Source organism: Octopus bimaculoides, chromosome 13 (assembly GCF_001194135.2).
Source record: "Octopus bimaculoides isolate UCB-OBI-ISO-001 chromosome 13, ASM119413v2, whole genome shotgun sequence".
Lineage (NCBI taxonomy): Eukaryota > Metazoa > Mollusca > Cephalopoda > Octopoda > Octopodidae > Octopus > Octopus bimaculoides.
The window spans coordinates 20,410,445-20,429,967 of NC_068993.1; the positions used below are offsets into that span (position 1 = coordinate 20,410,445).

The following is a 19,523-nucleotide window of genomic DNA, read 5'->3' on the forward strand; positions in this document are numbered from 1 at the left end:
AGTGCGATCGTTTCCAGCTTCGCCTTACTGGCACTCGTGCTGGTGGCACGTGAACAAAACATTGGACTGACTCCTGTGCAGGTGGCATGTAAAAAGCACCATTTGAGTGTGGCCGTTGCCAGTACCGCCAGACTGGCCCTCGTGCCGGTGGCACATAAAAAGCACCCACTACACTCTCGGAGTGGTTGGCGTTAGGAAGGGCATCCAGCTGTAGAAACTCTGCCAAATCAGATTGGAGCCTGGTGCAGCCATCTGGTTTCACCAGTCCTCAGTCAAATCGTCCAACCCATGCTAGCATGGAAAGTGGGTGTTAAATGATGATGATGATCATCATCATTTAATATCTGTTTTCCATATTGACATGGGTTGGACAGTTTGACTGGAACAAGGGCTGCAGCAGGCTCCATTTTCTGTTTGGTTTTTATTGCTGGATGCTCTTCCTAACACCAACCACTCCACAGAGTATACTGGGTGTTTTTTATGTGGCATCAACAAAAATATGTATACATACATACATACATACATACATACATATATAAGCATGTGTAATTTCAGCATGAATTAGGAAATAGTGGTGATTGACATTCTGTAAATAGAATCAGAAGCCTCCACTATATATAGTCTAATATTAGGGCATGTAGTGGAAAAGGTATAGCAAAAGATGTTGAGGTAGCATATGAAATAGGCACGTGGACGACTTCAAAGTAAAACAATGGAAAAACATCGGGTTGTAGTTTAAATAAATTTATTTGAATGACACTTGCGTTTACTTGTTGTATACGACAAATATTTCACTACATCACATCATTTCCAACTGCTTCCAGCTGGCAAAGAAATTAACAGGGTACATACTGTGTTGATATGATAGGGTAGAACCAGACATGTTTTGTGTCCATGTGTGCGTTGGTCATTCAGTGGTGTCTGTTTATGTTCTGCGACTTGTTCATGCTGAATATCTCAGAAATTACTGGCTGGCTATCTCATGGCACATCTCTCTCCGTCTGTCTCTGACTCTGACTGCCAGTCCCTTGACGGATTACCGTATTTATAACTGTTGCGACAGCTAGAAGGACAGACATACCACAGGAGAAATTCCTACCTATGTAGGTCACCTCCTGTCCACTTGAACCTTAAATTACACGGCTGAGGTTGAAGGGAAACAATCCATCATATTTTGACAAGACAAAGAAATTTCTTTCATGCCTGTTTGGTCAGTGGTGGATCAGACAAGCAAGAATCCTTCAATTCGGTTTCAAATCTCATCTCGGAAAAAGGAAGTGTTAGTTTTTACAGGCATATAAGCTTCCAATGCCCACTTTTTACCTTTACAGGGGCTTATATGCTTTAATATTTGACTATTTCCTAAAGTCAAATATGCTTTCTACATATTTATTCATACAATAACAGATTTGTGTCATGAAAGTAGCTAACACAGAACTATTCGATAAAACCCGCTGTGTCTCAGTCTAGTCTGTAACTTATCCTCACTGTTGTGCTGTGATAAATTATGTGAAGTGCAATGAGAAAAGGAAGTGTCAGATTGCCTTTATGCATAGTTTGTGAAATCTCTCAAATATTATTTATCCTTGTAGCAAATGTTTATTCACTAATGGTCTTTAATGGTCTGTTCTTTATTTTAGTGCCAACTCTGCTCAACCCACCGTGACCAGTAGAGCTTACAGTAATTCCATTATAGTTAACTCGAGACAGGTAAGATGTAGTTTGTGTATGTTTATGAATCAAAACAATTATATTGTATTGCATATGAATATTTACTTCACCATGCTTTCAGAAATGGCTGTTAATAATTCTCACATTTGTTTTATTTGTGGGCATGCTTCAAGGAAGAGTCATGTTTCTGAAAGTTTTGTTCTATGCCGCAATGTATAATTCCGTTACGCAAAACTTATTATTTCCATGACATTCATTTTATACATTGGGATACATTAAAACAGAAGTTTTTTGTGATGGGAAAAGAACAGTAAGTAATGCAACCACTTTTATGCCTGAAAAATCACAAATAGAACTGTATGCATAAATAAAAACAAACATTGAAGAAAAATGTTAGAAAATAAATACGAAAGATCATTAGATTTCATCTGAATGATTGTCATGTTTCATCATCATTGTTTAATGTCTGCTTTCCATGCTAGCATGGGTTGGACGATTTGACTGAGGACTGGTGAACCAGATGGCTGCACCAGGCTTCAATCTGATATGGCAGAGTTTCTACAGCTGGATGCCCTTCCTAATGTCAACCACTCCTAGAGTGTAGTGGGTGCTTTTACGTGCCACTAGCACGAGGGCCAGTCACATGGTACTGGCAATGACCTCGCTCGAATGATTTTCTAATGTGCCACCGGCACAAGTGCCAGTAAGGTGACGCTGGTAACAATCACGATGCTTGTCCAATCTAATTGTCAATCCACATAAGCAGTAGCTATTCCATTTTAAGCAAAATGTAAAACATTTAAAGATTAACACACTCTTTTGGCACTACTTATTTTCACTTCCCTTATATAGTGGTTGTTCCAATACCATACTCCTCTGTTAGGCTTTGCACATGTACACCACTCTCTGATTTTTCCAGAAATTTTCTGTGGTAGCAATGTATATAAATACCTCCTCTTTCTTTTCTCTATTTTCCATGAAGATATCTGTAAGCCTTTTTTTTAACACAGAAGAGTGTTCAAAACATGTGAAAGTGTTTCTAGGATGACTAGCAACAACTGAACTTGGCTGGGCAAGATCAACCCAAGGTGGGTAAGATCATTTCCCTATAGACGATGGTCTGGTGCATGGCTTGCAGCAGCTGTACATTGTCTGGGACTTTTCAGAGTGCTTTCTCCATTTGTAACATTTCTGTGTCAAAAAACCATTCAGATTGGATTCATGTGTGTGTGTATACATATACATACATGCACACGTGCTCTATATAAAATGTGTATGTGTGCACGCCTTGGTTACCTGTGTATGAATCACTTATTTTCAAGTTAGATGATCTTGCAAATTCAAAATATACTTATAGGCACAGGCATGGTTGTGTGGCTAAGAAGTTTGCCTCTCAACCACATCGTTTTGGGTTAATGAAGCTACAGTATTTGAGGATGTTGATTAGTTTTAACAATGCTCCAAACGTAGTAATCCATGGGGTTTAAATCTGGTAAGATTATATGCCACAAGTTTGGTGTTAAATGAGTGTGAAGATTGTCTGACATCCATTCTTAGATTATGTGAGCTTTGTGACACGTAAAATACACCATTTCGAGCGTGGCCATTGCCAGTAAGACATTCGAGCGAGATCGTTGCCAGTGCTGATGGACTGGCTCCTGTGCAGGTGGCACGTGAAATACACCATTTCGAGCGTGGCTGTTGCCAATACCGCCTGACTGGCCTTCGTGCCAGTGGTACGTAAAAGCACCCACTACACTCTCAGTGTGGTTGGCTTTAGGAAGGGCATCCAGCTGTAGAAACTCTGCCAAATCAGATTGGAGCCTGGTGTAGCCTCCTGGTCCACCAGTCCTCAGTCAAATCATTCAACCCATGCTAGCATGGAAAGCGGACGTTAAACGACGATGATGATGATGAGGATTGTTAAAACATACGTGGCTTTCCACTGCATACGTCATTCATCTGAAGTTTGACAAATGTGTCCTGCAGCATTAGTTCTCAGATCCTGTAGAAAGATGTGAGGTGGCCTTGACATGATCACCACTCCTAAAACCATCACATTTGCTGGAAACTTAGTCTGCATTACTCTGAGTACATAAGAAGGATCTGTGTATAACAGTTAGTCAATTCTCTTATCAAAACTTCAGTCTTGGTCAAAGTCTTTATCCTCAGAAAAGCAGCAAAGCATGTCATGTTCATGAGGGTGTTCAACCTTGCTAAGTAACCACTTAGCATGGATCAGACAGTTTTCGTCTGTTTTTGTTGACATGAATTGACCTCTCCTCAGTACATACAACTTGTATCAAAGGTTGAATGGTGTCAGTCACAAGATTTCATTAATTGACCTTGTGAGCTTTAACACTTAATCTCACAGTTGTGATATTTTTTTACACAGTTCTATATTTAAGAGATGAGGAATTATGTACACTATTTACATTTGACGGATATTTGTCCTCATCTTGCTTGTTGTTAACACACGTTTCGGCTGATATACCCTCCAGCCTTCATCAGGTGTCTTGGGGAAATTTTGAACCTGGGTTCTCATTCCGAAGGTATTTTTCGATGTTGTTGTTGTTGTTGTTGATTATTATTGTTCAGGTCACTGTCTCGAATCAAACTCAGAATCTTGAGGTTAAGAGCGTGAGCTACTAACCCCAAGATTCTGAGTTCGATTCCAGGCAGTGACCTGAATAATAATAATAATAATAATAATAATAATAATAATAATAATAATAACATCGAAAAATACCTTAGGAATGAGAACCCAGGTTCGAAATTTCCCCAAGACACCTGAAGAAGGCTGGAGAGTATATCAGGCGATGGATGTGTTAACAACAAACAAGATGACGACAAGTATCCGTCAAATGTAAATAGTGTTTTTTTTTTTTAATGTTTATGAATTATAAATTCTAAAAAGCACATATTAAACTCATAGTAAATTAAAATAGATGTTTCTTTTTTCAGAGAGGAAATCCAATTTTAAAAAGTATCCGGAATGTTCCATGGGAATTTGGCAACATTGTACCTGATTATGAAATGGGGAAAGCTTGTTGTGCTCTTTTTCTTAGGTAAAGTTATGAGTGCTTTATTCTTAAAATACTATATTGTTATTGTGTTGATTTGCTGATCATATTTAAGTGTCCCCCCTCTCTCTCTCTCTCTCCTTCACTCACTCTCCCTTCCTCTCATGCTATCTATCTGTTTATATATCTCTTGTTTCTGTTGTCTGGAATCAGTGAGTTTGATGCTATTAATGTTCATCTTGATGGCTGAAGAAAAATATATTAAACAGAGCTGGAATTCCAGAAGGTCAACAGTTTGGAGAGGAGGGGCTGGGTATAAAATTTAGTGTAGGGCTTGGGGTGGGGCAAAATTTGAGAGAGATGTGAGTGAGTCAGAAATGTCTGAGTGGAAGTGGAACAAAACTAACCACTTATGATAAGTTGAAGCTACCATAAATAATGGTCGAAAAGAAGCAGTATGTTTGTGGAAAAGCAGCTGGATTCTGTTGGTCAGTGACTTCATATTAATCATTGCATGACCTTAAGGAAGGGTATGAAAACTGTATTAAAAGTACTGTTGTATATTAAATCTAAAAGAAGTGTGTATGTGTGTACACACAAACACACACACATATAGGATAAAAAATATCCAGAGATTAGACTGGTCAATACATAGGTAGATTGAAAGATTGGAGAGCCTGTACTGTTCAGATATTAACAAGTTTACCTGTGGTGTAGTAGGTACTAAGAATATGAGAAGGGTAGGAACAGCTTGTTCAGACCATGTATGGGAGAACTCAAATGAGATCAGGATGACCAGTTTCTGAATTGAGGCAGTTAAGGTAGAGGTAGCTTAGTTCTTAGTCATCACCTTGTCTATTTTCGAGATTATCACAAAGGAGCACAAAATGTAATATCTTTAGCAGCACCTGTATGAGGACAGTCTTGTTATAGAATCGATTGAAATTGAAAGAGAAATTTAAATTCTAGAAAACTGGACGTCAAGGTGAATTTGACCAGGACTAATGTGGCTAATAGGTGAAGCATGAAAAGCTAAGCAGTTTCAGACAAGAGTAGAATGTATAGAAACTCAGTGCAGTTGCAGAGGATTAAAGGGTAGCATACTTTAGTTAAAGTACATTGACAAAGGAACCAGAATATTGATGCAACAGCATCAAGACTGGATTGTTTTGCTAAATCGCTGCAACTAACTTCAGTGGTGAGGCTAGTCATAATATGATGATTAATGTGATGAATAGTTGGGAGAAGTTTCAGAAATAACTGTTTATGTTGGTGAGTGACACATGCGTTCTTTCTCTGATAAACGAAAAAGAGATTATTTAACTCTTCTGTTAAATGTAATGCTGTGCGTTAGTGAATGAATACCTGTTCAGTAAAGTTATTAGATATGTAGTGTGAACATAAGGAGCAATTTAAAGGTATTTATGTTGAGAGAGCATTCATATATGTAAAATGATTGGCAGAGTATACAAAACAAAAAAAAAACATTAGTGGGACTTTAAGACACATTGTTGTAATTTTTTTTTTTTTTCAAACCAGATATAAATTATTAGTACTAAGTTCTGAAAGAAATATTTTGAGAGCTTCATGTTATTCCATTCTGCTAACCATTCAATTATAAGGTGGTAAAAGTGGCAGAAAACAATTCAGCAAGCTTCACTGAAATCTCATAAAATAGTATGAAGAGATGGTTATCTCCCTTGTACTGACTCTCCGATAGAAGACATTGTGTGTGTGTGTGTGTGCACACACATACACACACATACACTCTTTTATTCATTTCAGTCCTTTAACTGCGGCCATGCTAGAGCACCACCTTTTTAATCAAACAAATCGACCCCCAGGACTTATTCTTTGTAAGCCAAATACTTATTCTATCCATCTCTTTTGCTGAACTACTAAGTTTCGGGGACATAAACACACCACATCGGTTGTCAAGTAATGGTGGAGGGACAAATACAGACACACAAACATATGCATACATACATACGTACATATATACATACATGACAGGCTTTGTTCAGTTTCCGTGTACCAAATCCACTCACAAGGCTTTGGTTGGCCCAAAACCATAGTAGAAGACACTTGCCCAAGATGCCATGCACTGGGACTGAACCTGAAACCATGTTTTTGAGAAGCAAGCTTCTTACCACTCAACCATGCCTGCACTCACATATATAATATATTGTATAACATTATTTTCCTCAGTTTGCGGTATCACCAGTTGCACCCAGAATATATACACAAACGACTTGTGTCCCTTGGTAAAAGCTATGACTTGAGAATAATGCTTGTTCAAGTTGATGTGGTAAGGAGTTCAGTTCCTTGATATTTTTCTGATTCTAAAAATTATTTTTATATATTTATGTTCTTGAATAAAAATACTTACCCAATCTTTCCATTATTGGAGTAAACATGGCTATTTGTCTACCTTCTTTTCAATCCTTCCAACAGCTTTTCTCTTGAAAAACATAGCATAACATGGAAACACTGGCTGTGAGATAAGATGAAGTTTCATTGGCTACTTGAGGAGTGAACTGTTTGCTGGATCTTCTTGAAATGGCTGTTTGAGTACTTTATGGTTGAGTCTAAACAATAGTATATGGAATCTGATATCTATATTCACACTATATTTGTAGTTACTGTTAAATTTCTCTCGGTGTGATAGTGCATCATATCTTGTATATACATTATACATCCTGATAATTCTTCAAACGTTTTCCAACCACATTGGATTATTTTCATATAAGCACAAAGCCACATATACACAAAGGTGCATCAATATCATCGTTTAATGTCCATTTTCCTAGCTGGCATGGGTTGGACGGTTTGACTGAGGTCTAGAGAGCCAGTGGCTGCACCAGGCTCCAATCTGATCTGGCAATGTTTCTACAGCTGGATACCCTTCCTAATGCCAACCACTCCAAGAGTGTAGTGGGTGCTTTTTACGTGCCACTGGTACAGGCACCAGTCAGGCGGGCCTGGCATTGATCATGTTCAGGTAGTGCTTTTTACGTGCCACCGGCACGGGGGCCAATCAGGGGATACTGGCATCAGCCACGTTCAGATGGTGCTTTTTACATACCACCGGCATGAGAGCCAGTCAGGGATACTGGCATCAGACACATTTGGAGGGTGCTTTATACTTTGTCTCCAGCACGGGAGCTAGTCAGGCGGACCTGGCATCGACCACGTTCGGATGGTGCTTTCTACATGTCACCAGCATGGGAGCCAGTCAGGGGTCACTGGCCACAGCTATGATATTGGTTTTACTTGACTCAACCGGTCTTCTCAAGCATATCATATCTCCCGATGCGATCTCACTTTAGTTGCTGGGTCTTCTCAATCACAGTATATCTCCAGAGGTCTCGGTCTCCTGTCATTGCTTCTGTGAGACCCAACGTTCAAAGGTCATGATAATTGATATACCTCATAATAACTTGTGATAAAACTGAAGTGAATTAAAGTTACAACCTGAAATCTAAACTGTTTTGATAACTCAGCTTGTCAAGAAATTCATTTGGCATCTCCAGTCACAAGACTCAGGTGCTGGGCTATTAAATGCAACCATTATGAGTTCAAAATCTTGCCACAACCATATCAGTGCCTTAGATCTATTCCATCAGACTTGACCAAAAATACTCACCAGTTGTATTAATATATTGGTTTCAAATTTTGGCACGAGGCCAGCAAATTTGTAGGTGGGGTCAAGTCAATTACATCGACCAGTGGTTGACTGTTACTTATTTTATCGACCCCAAAAGGATGAAAGGCAAAGGTGACCTTGGCAGAATTTGAACTGAGAACATAAAGATGGCCAAAATGCCACTAATCCCAGTGATCTAATGATGCTGCCAGCTCACCACCTTTCAGTTGTATTAATACATTTATAATCTAATGTATTATATTGTATTAACTGTAAAGTATTCAAAATTCACTTATTGTTGACTAGTTTCTAGTTTTAATGAGTTTTTTTTAATTTACATATGTCTTATTTCTTCATTTTCTTTTTCATTTCAGAAAGACTGTTCCTATCTTTTGAAAGACTTGGGGAAAATGTGCATCCTTGCCAACTGTACATTAATTCTTGCATTTTCGTAAGTTTCTCTCACATGTGATTCTTATACATTTTCATTTTTCCTCACAAATTTATAGCTATGTGCTTCTTCAAAGGAAAGCAGTTTGTACACTAAACATATTTAGCTGATTCTAACATGTCTGTATTGATTGATTAATTAATCAGTTCACAATCTAACTGGGGTTCAATGAATCTGTCAGCTTTGGCAATGTGACAGAACAGTGTGACTTGATATGTTACAGTTTATACCACAATGATCATGCATTCTTCCATATAACATTGAGGCTGTAACAGTTTTGGGTGGTGAGATAGCATAATTGTTAGCACCCTGGGCAAAATGCTTAGTGGCTTTTTGCCCATCTTTACATTCTGGGTTAAAATTCTTTGCCTAGGTCAACTTTGCCTTTCATCCTTTCGGGGTTGATAAATTAAGTACCAATTAAGTACTGGGGTTGATGTGATCAACTATCAACCACAAATTCCAGGCCTTGTGCCTATAGTAAGAAAGATTATTGTAACATTGGTATGATCTTTTGGTAGGACAATATAATAATACATTACAGTATTGCTGTAATATCTTATATGACACTAGTTGATCATCTTTTAGCAAATTAACTCATTAGCATTCAAATTATTGTGCCAAATGCAATGCTTATTTATTCACATTGTTTTAAATTAACCATGCATTATTTCATGGCTTTTAGATTTCAATGATGTGATTACTTATTTTTAGAATGACATTGAGGAGTACGCATGAAAGGCTGGATCTAGTTAGCTTGAACATAAAACAGGTGGAATATTTTGGCCTGATCTAGTTGGTTTAAATGCAGATCAGCCATCAAATGATTTTTTTCAGTTAAATAGCTGGGTTGAATTCTCTTTCATCCTCTCTTTTTAGACTAAATGGAAACAAATTTATCATTGTTATTGAATGTACAGAGCCAAAAAGTACTTCAACCATAAGCAGTTTTTCCATTTTTATGCTGTGCTGATCTCTCTATAAAGTGCTGTTCTCATAGGAAGGTTCAACCTCATTTGTTAAAAAGACTCCAAGAGGTGGAAGCTATATACCTGAACAGCCTTATTTTAATAATATCTATTATTCAATATTTCCCTTTTCCTGTTCTATTTGTGCCAAGTTGACTTCATTTCTCATCTCTGATCACTGCCGGCATCACCTTACCGGCACATGTGCCGGTGACATGTGAAAAACAACATTCAAACGTGGTTGTTGCTAGTGCCGCTGGACTGGCTCTTGTGCAGGTAGCACATAAAAACACCTTTTGAGCGTGGTTGTTGCCAAAACCGCCTGACTGGCCCTCATGCCGGTGGCACGTAAAAGCACCCACTACACTCCCAGAGTGGTTGGCGTTAGGAAGGGCATCCAGCTGTAGAAACTTTGCCAGATCAGATTGAACCTGGTGCAGCCTCTGGCTCACCAGTCCTCAATCAAACTGTCCAACCCATGCCAGCATGGAAAGCGGACGTTAAACAATGATGATGATGATGAGATAACATTAATTTAATTATTCTGTCAAAAGTAATGCTTTTTTATTCACATTCATCATCATCATCATCATCATCATCGTTTAACGTCCGCTTTCCATGCTAGCATGGGTTGGACGATTTGACTGAGGACTGGTGAAACCGGATGGCAACACCAGGCTCCAATCTAAATTGTTCTGAATTAATCATACATTATTTCATAGCTTTGAGATTTTGATGATGCAATTGTTTACTTTTAGAATGACATTGTACGGTTGGTGTAAGAGGCTGCATCTGACCAGTTTGAACATAAAACAGAATATTTTGGCCAGATATGACTGGTTTAAATGTTAAAGGCTTAAAGTACTTATGTTTTTTTTTTCTTTTAACTTTTGTCCAAACAAAATTTTGAGCTAATTTGATGTATTGAGATAATAGAATTTATCTCAATATATTTAATGCTTCTTGTATTATTTTCTACTTTCTCTAGACCTGAAGAAGCTGGTCGTTATCTCGAAACATATAAAGTCTATGAGAATAAACCACCTGATGCCATCATGGAAAAGCCTGATAAAGATTATATATCAATGGTAGGTTGGTTATTGATATAATTAAATACATTTTTGATGTAGTACATTCTGTGACAAAATCTCAAAATGTAATAATACCATTTTACTATATTCTAGCTCACTGTATTAGTGCGAATGTGCTTGATGAGAAAATTTCCAATGTTTATAATAAATTAATAATCAAGCAAAGACTTTATCAAATTATCTCCAAGTGGAGTATAAAATTTAGAAACAATGCAATAGAATTGCATCAGTGACCAGGTTGCACTTGATGCAATGAAAATTTTAATGCCAAATAATAAATATTCAAGTAAAGTTGACATGCAGGAGTGGCTGCGTGGTAAGCAGCTTGCTTACCTACCACATGGTTCCGGGTTCAGTCCCACTGCGTGGCACATTGGGCAAGTGTCTTCTACTATAGCCTCGGGCCGACCAAAGCCTTGTGAGTGGATTTGGTAGACGGAAACTGAAAGAAGCCCGTCGTATATATGTATATGTATATATATATATATATGTGCGTGTGTTTGTGTGTCTGTGTTTGTCCCCCCAACATCGCTTGACCACTGATGCTGGTGTGTTTACGTCCCCGTAACTTAGTGGTTTGGCAAAAGAGACCGATAGAATAAGTCCTGGGGTCGGTTTGCTTGGCTAAAGGCGGTGCTCCAGCATGGCCGCTGTCAAATGACTGACACAAGTAAAAGAGTATTTGCTTTTGAATGGTTAATAAATCTTCATCATGCTGCAGTCGTTTTAGTTTCAACACAGTCTTAGTTCAAATGAGTATACATCCAAAAATGATATTTTTGAAATTGCCAAATGTATATTCCATCTCATTAGTAAGGGTTTAAATGTGTGTTTTATTATGATTTAATTTATTAATGGTCTAATGTACATATAAATGTATTGTTTTACTATATATTACAACCATGGTCCCTTTGCTTATAATCTATATATGGTCTTATTGTCTTTATTACAGCTGACAGAATGTTTAACTTCTGTGAAACAAATCAACAAGACTGACTGTGCCAATATCATCTCCAAATTTATGGTGAATATGTTTTCCTAATTATCAATGTTCCAGAATTTTAAATAAATGTGGCTAAATTACCTCTAATGTTGCTAGCTTTCTTAATTCTGCATGTAAAACTTCTTTGGGATTAGCTTAAAGATGAGAAGTATGGAATAGGAGAAAATAATATTTGCAGGTGTGTCCTAGTCATGCCAGTGAGTAATAGACAAAAATGAGGAGTAAAGAGGATAAGATAGCTCATAAGAGTTATGTATTTTACATGGAACTCTGACAACTCATTGGATAGAATACAATTGCAGAGCATTTGGTTTCTGTATTATTGTTTGGTCTTCTTCAATCAAACATCATCATCATCATTGTTTAATGTCCGCTTTCCATGCTAGCATGGGTTGGACGATTTGACTGAGGACTGGTGGACCAGGTGGCTACACCAGGCTCCAATCTGATTTGGCAGAGTTTTTACAGCTTGATGCCCTTCCTAACGCTAACCACTCCGAAAATCAATCTAAATCCAAGACTACATTATCCAATATGCTGTTTTTTTTAAAAAATCAGTAGGATGTGATGTGAGGAAGATTTGGTTCGCTATTTCTAGTACTGCAGGTAACCATTTAGGGGTTGCTTTGTTGGCTTGCATACTCCAGTATTCTTGTATTGCTGCTGAGGCTACACAACAACAACTCTTTTCTGACTCCTCTAACAGACATACAGTTTATCAGTAACATCAAGCTTGCACATTTTCTAACTAGTTCATCACCATCATCATTTAACATCCATTTTCCATGTTGTCATGGGTCAGATAGTTTAACAGTAGCTGGCCAGCTGAAGAGCTGCCCGGGTTCTATATCTGTTTTGGCATGGTTTCTACAGCCAGATGCCCTTCCTGACACCAACCACTTTACAGAGTGTACTAGGTGCTTTTATATAGCATCGGCACAGGTGTGTTTACATGGCACCAGCACCCATGAGCCCACAAGATTAGGGATGCAAGGCCAACCATGCTTTTTACTTAGCTTGACATGTCTTTTCAAGCACAGTAAACCACCAGGAGACTCAGTCCCTTGTCGTCCTCTCTGTGAGTCCCAACATCTGTAGATTCTTTCCCACTACTTTGTCCTACGTCTTCCTGGTTCTACCTTTTCCATATGTTCCTTCTACAATTAGAGACTGGCACCTCTTGATGCAACTGTCTTCATTCATATGCATTACATGGCCATACCAGAGCAGTCTTCTCTCTTGCATACTACATCTGGTGTCTCGTATATCCAGTTTTTCTCTCAAATCACTTACACTCTATTGCATATGCACACTAGCATTACCCATCCAGCAGAGCATACTGGCTTCATTTCTTTCAAGCCTTTGCATATCCTCAGTAGTCTCAGTCCATGTCTCACTGCCATGTAACATAGCTATTTGTACACCAGCAACATACAACTTGCCTTTCACTTTGAGGAAGAAACCTTTTGTTACTAACAGAGGAAATAGTTCTCTAAACTTCACCCAGCCTATTCTTATTCTAGCAGTTGTGCTTTCAGAACAACTTCCCCCACTACTAACTTGGTCACCTGAATAATAGAAACTATCTACTACTTCTAAGGATATCCCCCTGACATTCGAAGGAGTTTATTTTTTTTGTACATTCCTATTGTTTAATGTACCTGCACATCTGCCACTGGAAGACTAACACTTTCTGTGTTAGTCTTCCAGTGATACTGCTGCTGCACTTCCTATGTGCCCATAGCTTGCACTGGGTACATCTTATGGAGTATCTCCCAGCTCCTTTTCTGCATATCAAGCAGGGCCATCTCCGTTAAAGGGATCTGTGATTTGTTTGTTTTCCTACTTATAAATACTTTAGTTTTTGCTGAATTAATTCTAAGGCCCTATGATTCCAGTTTGTGCTTCCATATGTAATATATCTTCTCTAGTTCTGGTAGTGATTTAGCAATAATCTGAAATTTCTTCTCTAATTTTGGTACTGATTCAGCAATAAAGTTATAAATATTATTTAAAGTGTTGATAAAACAAAAATAACTAACTATTTGTATTAAAAAAAGAAAAAAGCTAGTAAATAATTATGTGATGAAAAATGAAAGAACCTTCACTCTAAAAGTATTTATCTTTTTATTAGGCACAATACCAAACTTTTCTATGTGAGGTAGTATAGTAAATTGAATCAACTTTCAGGCAATATTATTTGTGTCTATTTTATTGCTCTTCCCACATTAAACAGGAGATTTGATTTGAGCAGAATTTGAAGTGAGAATGCTGAGGTACAAAATTAATTGTTTTAGTTTTCTCAGTTGATTGAAGGACAACATATTTGGAAAGAAGACTTTTAATTACCCCTATGATCATTCTGTATACTTTCAGTCATTAGAGGCCGTCATTCAGAGTAATGAAAAAGATTTTACATTTTGCCCTGGTTTGGGACCACGGAAGGTAAGTAGAAGTTTGCTCTCCCTCATATCATTGTGGGTGTGTGGGTGATTGAAGACAGCTTTGATGCCCAACACTGGCACAGTCTTTTGCTTAGTGTCTTGGAGCGCTTGTTGTCAATAATAGAAGCTAAGAAAGATCCTTTTTTGTTGTTGTTGTGACCCTTCCCCACTGCCTAGAACATGAAATGTAGCTGGTCATGATACTAATTTATAGTATAGTACGTAGACTACTTGTCAGAGATAAGTGCCTTGACTATAGTGTTGTGCCAACAGCTGATAGTCTGACATCATCATCATCATCGTTTAACGTCCGCCTTCCATGCTAGCATGGGTTGGACGATTTGACTGAGGACTGGTGAACCAGATGGCTACACCAGGCTCCAATCTGATTTAGCAGAGTTTCTACAGATGGATGCCCTTCCTAACGCCAATCACTCTGAGAGTGTAGTGGATTCCGAAGACATATATATGGTTAACCTGACTGTGCAGGAAATGTGACACACACACTTCTAAAATCCTGATTTTTATTTCAGTGTTTGGTGGAGGTTGAAAATATTATCTGTCATACTTCATGTTCTTTGAGCTACATATGGGATGTGGAAACATTTTCATGTAATTAAATAATTATTTGCATGTAATTAAAGATTTAACCAATTTGTAGGAAATAAATGATGACTTAAATTACATAAGTTTCTTGTTCTTTTCTACTGATAGTGTCTAACAAAGATTCCTTACTTTTGGAACTATCTTTGATTTCTTTCAGGCTGAGCAACTGTACAATGTTTTCCATGAGCCATTTTTAAAAAGAAGAAAACTACCATCAAACAATGATGAAGGTATACTCGTTTTTCCCTCTCAGAAGGTCTACTGACCAAAGCTTTCTGTAAGTGTGTTTTTGTAACCATGACAAGAACTCCAACTCTGCTTGCTCTAATTTTCCTGACTTATGAAACAGATATTTATTTACACAGCATGAATGTATGGTTAGAAAGGTTGCTCAGCAGTCATGAGCTCCCTGGTTTGATTTCACAACTTGGTATATTGAGCTAGTGTCATTTACCATTGCCTTGAATCAACCAATGTGCTGTGGGTGAAATCTGGATGATGGAAATTGCAGAAGCATGTTTGGTGCTTGTACCATTTAATACAAAGGCCCAGTCTTCAGCCTTGTTATGCAATGTGTCATGCTGGTTCTACCTGAGGATTATATTAGGGGGATACACGTTAGTTTAATACTCAACAATCTCCATATTAATTCAGTGAACAGCTTATCATCATCATCATCATTTAGTATTCATTCTCCATGGGTAGGACAATTTGACTGGAACTGGTAAAACAGAGAGCTGCACCAAACTCCAGTCTGCTTTGGCTTGGTTTTTACAGTTGGATGCCCTTCCTAACGCCAACCACTCCGCAGAGTACTGGGTACTGAATACTCATCACCAAACTGATGACAGTTCCTTTATGTTTTAATTACTAGTAAGAAAGAAATTCTCCTGTTATAGTAACTGCTATAAGGAAAACTATGCCACCTGTGCTAGCATGTAGAAGTGTATGCAAAAATATAAATTGACAAAACCAGAGAAAGTTCCAGTAAGTGAGTCTTTGTAAGGTGGTTGCATAATATAAATTATGTACCTCTGCAGCAGTTATTATTTTATTTACAGGTTCCATTACATATATTTTAAACTAATATATTGTATAGTACTTCAGTATTTATGTGTCATTTTCTAAATGCAAATACCTTTTGTTTTAAACATTTCACTAGTCCATGTATTGAAATAATTTTAATAAAATCCACCTATTCTGTGTCTGACTGGTACCCTTTCTTTTACAGTTGTTGAAACTAGCCCAAAGAAGTAAACATTGCTGGTCACCCTCATTTTCCTGATCACAGAAAGAACACAGTAACTATGATGGAGATAAAACAGAAAAGCTGCTCAGTTTATCATCAGCAAAAAATGTGATGTATATTGTAACAAATGTATTGGATTAACTTGACAATACTATTGTCTTATATTTGTTTTAGGAAGCAGTATATGAAATGACGTAGCCTTTATTGAGATTTTCTGTCTGACAAAAAATCTCTAAAGCTTCTTATAATTATGTGCATGTACATCTATAAATGCCATTTATATGTATGTAACTGAACATACATACATACATACGTTTTCTTTTTTATCTAAATAACCATCTGATGGTTGGATTCTCATTTTCAACTTTAGTTAGGCTTCATTAGTAATGACATAAATTCCAACCCTGTTATCGAGTCACTAATGGAGCACAATTGAGTTAACAAAAAAAAAGTAACATCAGAAAGTAATCATAAAAATGTGTATCAGCAACCATCTGAATAACAAAAGATGGCTTCATCAAAATAACACCTTGATAATTGTGATAGACATCAAAACAAACAGATATATAAACAAGTGAATGGTAATAGGAATATGTAAATATTTACATGAAAGTAAAAAACAAACAAAAAAAAACAAAATCATACGTAATACACACACACATGCATGAATATATACTCCTGCATATATGTATGTGTAATATATATATGTATGTGTGTGTATGTGTATACATACATACACATACACACTAACGTAAATGTATATATAATGGCTGACTAAATAGAGTGTATCATAGCGTTACATGTGAGAATGACAATGGCTCTTGAATCCTGCCAGCAGCTTACAAAACTTGATGCAGGTTCAACGTTCATACAAATTCTTTTGACTTCTTGGTTGTTCCGGATCATTCTAATGATTTTCTCTGTGCATCCTCATGTGCCTAGGTAAACCCGAGTGATTTATACGTGTTTTCTGGCACACAGTGCATGTGAAGTTGGCCCCAACCAGAAAGTTGTAGTTTGTAATAGATCTTTTTCGTGGCTTCTCTGATGGGTCACCAGGCCTGTGTGAGACGTACATATGCAGCCATAGACCTCACAGACTTGATGAGGAACTGTAGGGTCAACGAAATTGTCTTTTCATGCTGATCTTCTGCATGACCGCTCATTTTTATTTCACTGGAATGTGCTCATTCTGTCATAGTCCAGATTTTTTTGTCATGTGATATGTCTTCTCGCTCCTGTTATGAAATCATACAGATTCCAAGCAGTTCTTTTAAGTTGTCCTTAAATCACTTTCTCGACTTACGCTGCAGTCAAATACTTTGCAACAGTGTGCCAAACAACATCTACTTTGGAATTTGGCTTTCATCAAAACACACAACATAATCAGCCCAGTGCATATAGTGATGATGGATGTGAGCTTCAATACTCACTGCATTTGCATATGTCAGCATCCTAATGCACTTATGCAAACTGGAAACAGTATATGCCTTGACATATGCTAAGGTAAATATATACACACACAGACATGTGTTTATGTACATAGATATATAAATACACACTTGTACATATATGAGGACCAAGTATGCCTTTCAAATTGTCATACAATACTCTCAAGTTGTGCAAGTTAGCAGCCAGTTCCAATTCTTGGGTTTTTCTTTGCTCACTGAAGATTTTCTATTTCATGCAATTTTTTTGAGCAATTTTCTTAGAGGATGCATATAAGGATCTGTGTGATAGTGAGTTTTTGTTTGAGATCCATACGTTGTATTTTTCATGCATAGTTTTTAGATGTTTTGTTTGAGAATCATTCACACTGAACCAATTTTGATGCTTGTGATTGATTAATCTTAGAATTTCTTCAGCAGATGATTTAATTCTGTTATTAAGATTACATCACAAAGCTTCAGGATCATTGCTTTTCTCTATATTCTCAAGTTTTGAATTTAGATACATTCCAAAATTTTGTATCATTTCAGGATTTTTTAATGAAGGCACATTTATTCTAGAAATCTTAATTTCCTCTTTGTATATGGTTTAACAAATACCTGATTGCAAGCCATTCTGTAATCCAAGTAACTCTTGGGAATTTTATGAGCTCTTGTTGATCTGACATCACAGAAATTTTTGCTCTTAGCTATGCCAGTCAAGCATGTGCCAGTTATCTGATTGTGGAGACTTACAGGCATTTTTATATTTAATGACTGGCTGAAATACTGTCTGTGATTATAAGACCAAATTATTCACAAAAAGACAACAGTTGTAAACCACTTGCATTCATCTTTCCTGTTCCATGTTTTCCTACTACTTTTGCCCATACAGTGTATTTGTTACCTGTTCTGGCATTAAAATGGCCCATTAATATGACTTTGTCATGATACAGAATTTTACTTATAACTCTTTGTAATTTAATGTAGAAAATGTTATGTTCTTGCTGAGGCTCTGTAGGTGTATATGCACTGATAATGTGCATAAACGATGAATTACTTATGGGTATACAAAAGGTCATGTGATGCTCATCAACAGCTTGGGGAATGGATGGCAGCTTATGAAGTAAAGTGGATTTAATGGCAAATCCAACTCCATGAATTCTTGACTGATCTGCTGGCTTTCCACTCTCAAAATATGCATAGCTACTTCCAACTTCTAATTCATCAGAATTTGCAAACCTGATTTCACTTAGAACAGCAATATCAATATTATATGAACCAATTACCTTTGCAGTTAATGCTGTTTTTTTGTTCCAGACTCTAATTTGGATTTTAATGGTCTGTGTAGTAGTAAGAATGTTAAAATGTTCTGCTAAGCAGAGTTGTTACCAATGAAATGTGCTGGAGCTGATTCTATAATGACCGATTTAATGCTATAGTTGATTCCTTTGTTTTTTTAAACTTCAAATATACTTTGAAAGTTTTGTTATAGACTTTTTTTGTCCTCATCTGAAAGTGTATATATGCTGAGTATGTCTTCATTTAAAAGTGTTATCTATGGGTAAATTAAAACTTCCTTATAATAGTCCCTCAGTTGGCACTCTGTTGCTTACAACGTTGAGGGTTCCAGTTGATCCGATCAACGGAACAGCCTGCTCGTGAAATTAACGTGCAAGTGGCTGAGCACTCCACAGACACGTGTACCCTTAACGCAGTTCCTGGGGATATTCAGTGTGACACAGTGTGACAAGGCTGACCCTTTGAATTACAGGCACAACAGAAACAGGAAGTAAGAGTGAGAGAAAGTTGTGGTGAAAGTGTACAGCAGGGTTCGCCACCATCCCCTGCTGGAGCCTCGTGGAGCTTTAGGTGTTTTTGCTCAATAAACACTCACAACGCCCAGTCTGGGAATTGAAACCGCGATCCTATGACCACGAGTCC

The 19,523-nt window shown here is 37.4% G+C and overlaps 1 protein-coding gene across 2 annotated transcripts in view; it reads left to right on the forward strand.

The window, feature by feature from the left end:
* LOC106871903 (DNA excision repair protein ERCC-1) overlaps positions 1-19,517 on the forward strand; it is a 39,061-nt gene extending 19,544 nt beyond the window's left edge. For both annotated transcript variants that reach the window (XM_014918662.2, XM_052972369.1), the window contains exons 3-11: positions 1,641-1,710; positions 4,636-4,739; positions 6,903-7,002; positions 8,715-8,791; positions 10,748-10,847; positions 11,803-11,874; positions 14,230-14,298; positions 15,061-15,133; positions 16,135-19,517. In XM_014918662.2, the coding sequence (XP_014774148.1) occupies positions 1,641-1,710; positions 4,636-4,739; positions 6,903-7,002; positions 8,715-8,791; positions 10,748-10,847; positions 11,803-11,874; positions 14,230-14,298; positions 15,061-15,133; positions 16,135-16,160 (691 nt within the window). In that variant the 3' untranslated portion in view covers positions 16,161-19,517. The remainder of the gene's footprint in view (positions 1-1,640; positions 1,711-4,635; positions 4,740-6,902; positions 7,003-8,714; positions 8,792-10,747; positions 10,848-11,802; positions 11,875-14,229; positions 14,299-15,060; positions 15,134-16,134) is intronic.
* Positions 19,518-19,523: the final 6 nt, after the last annotated feature.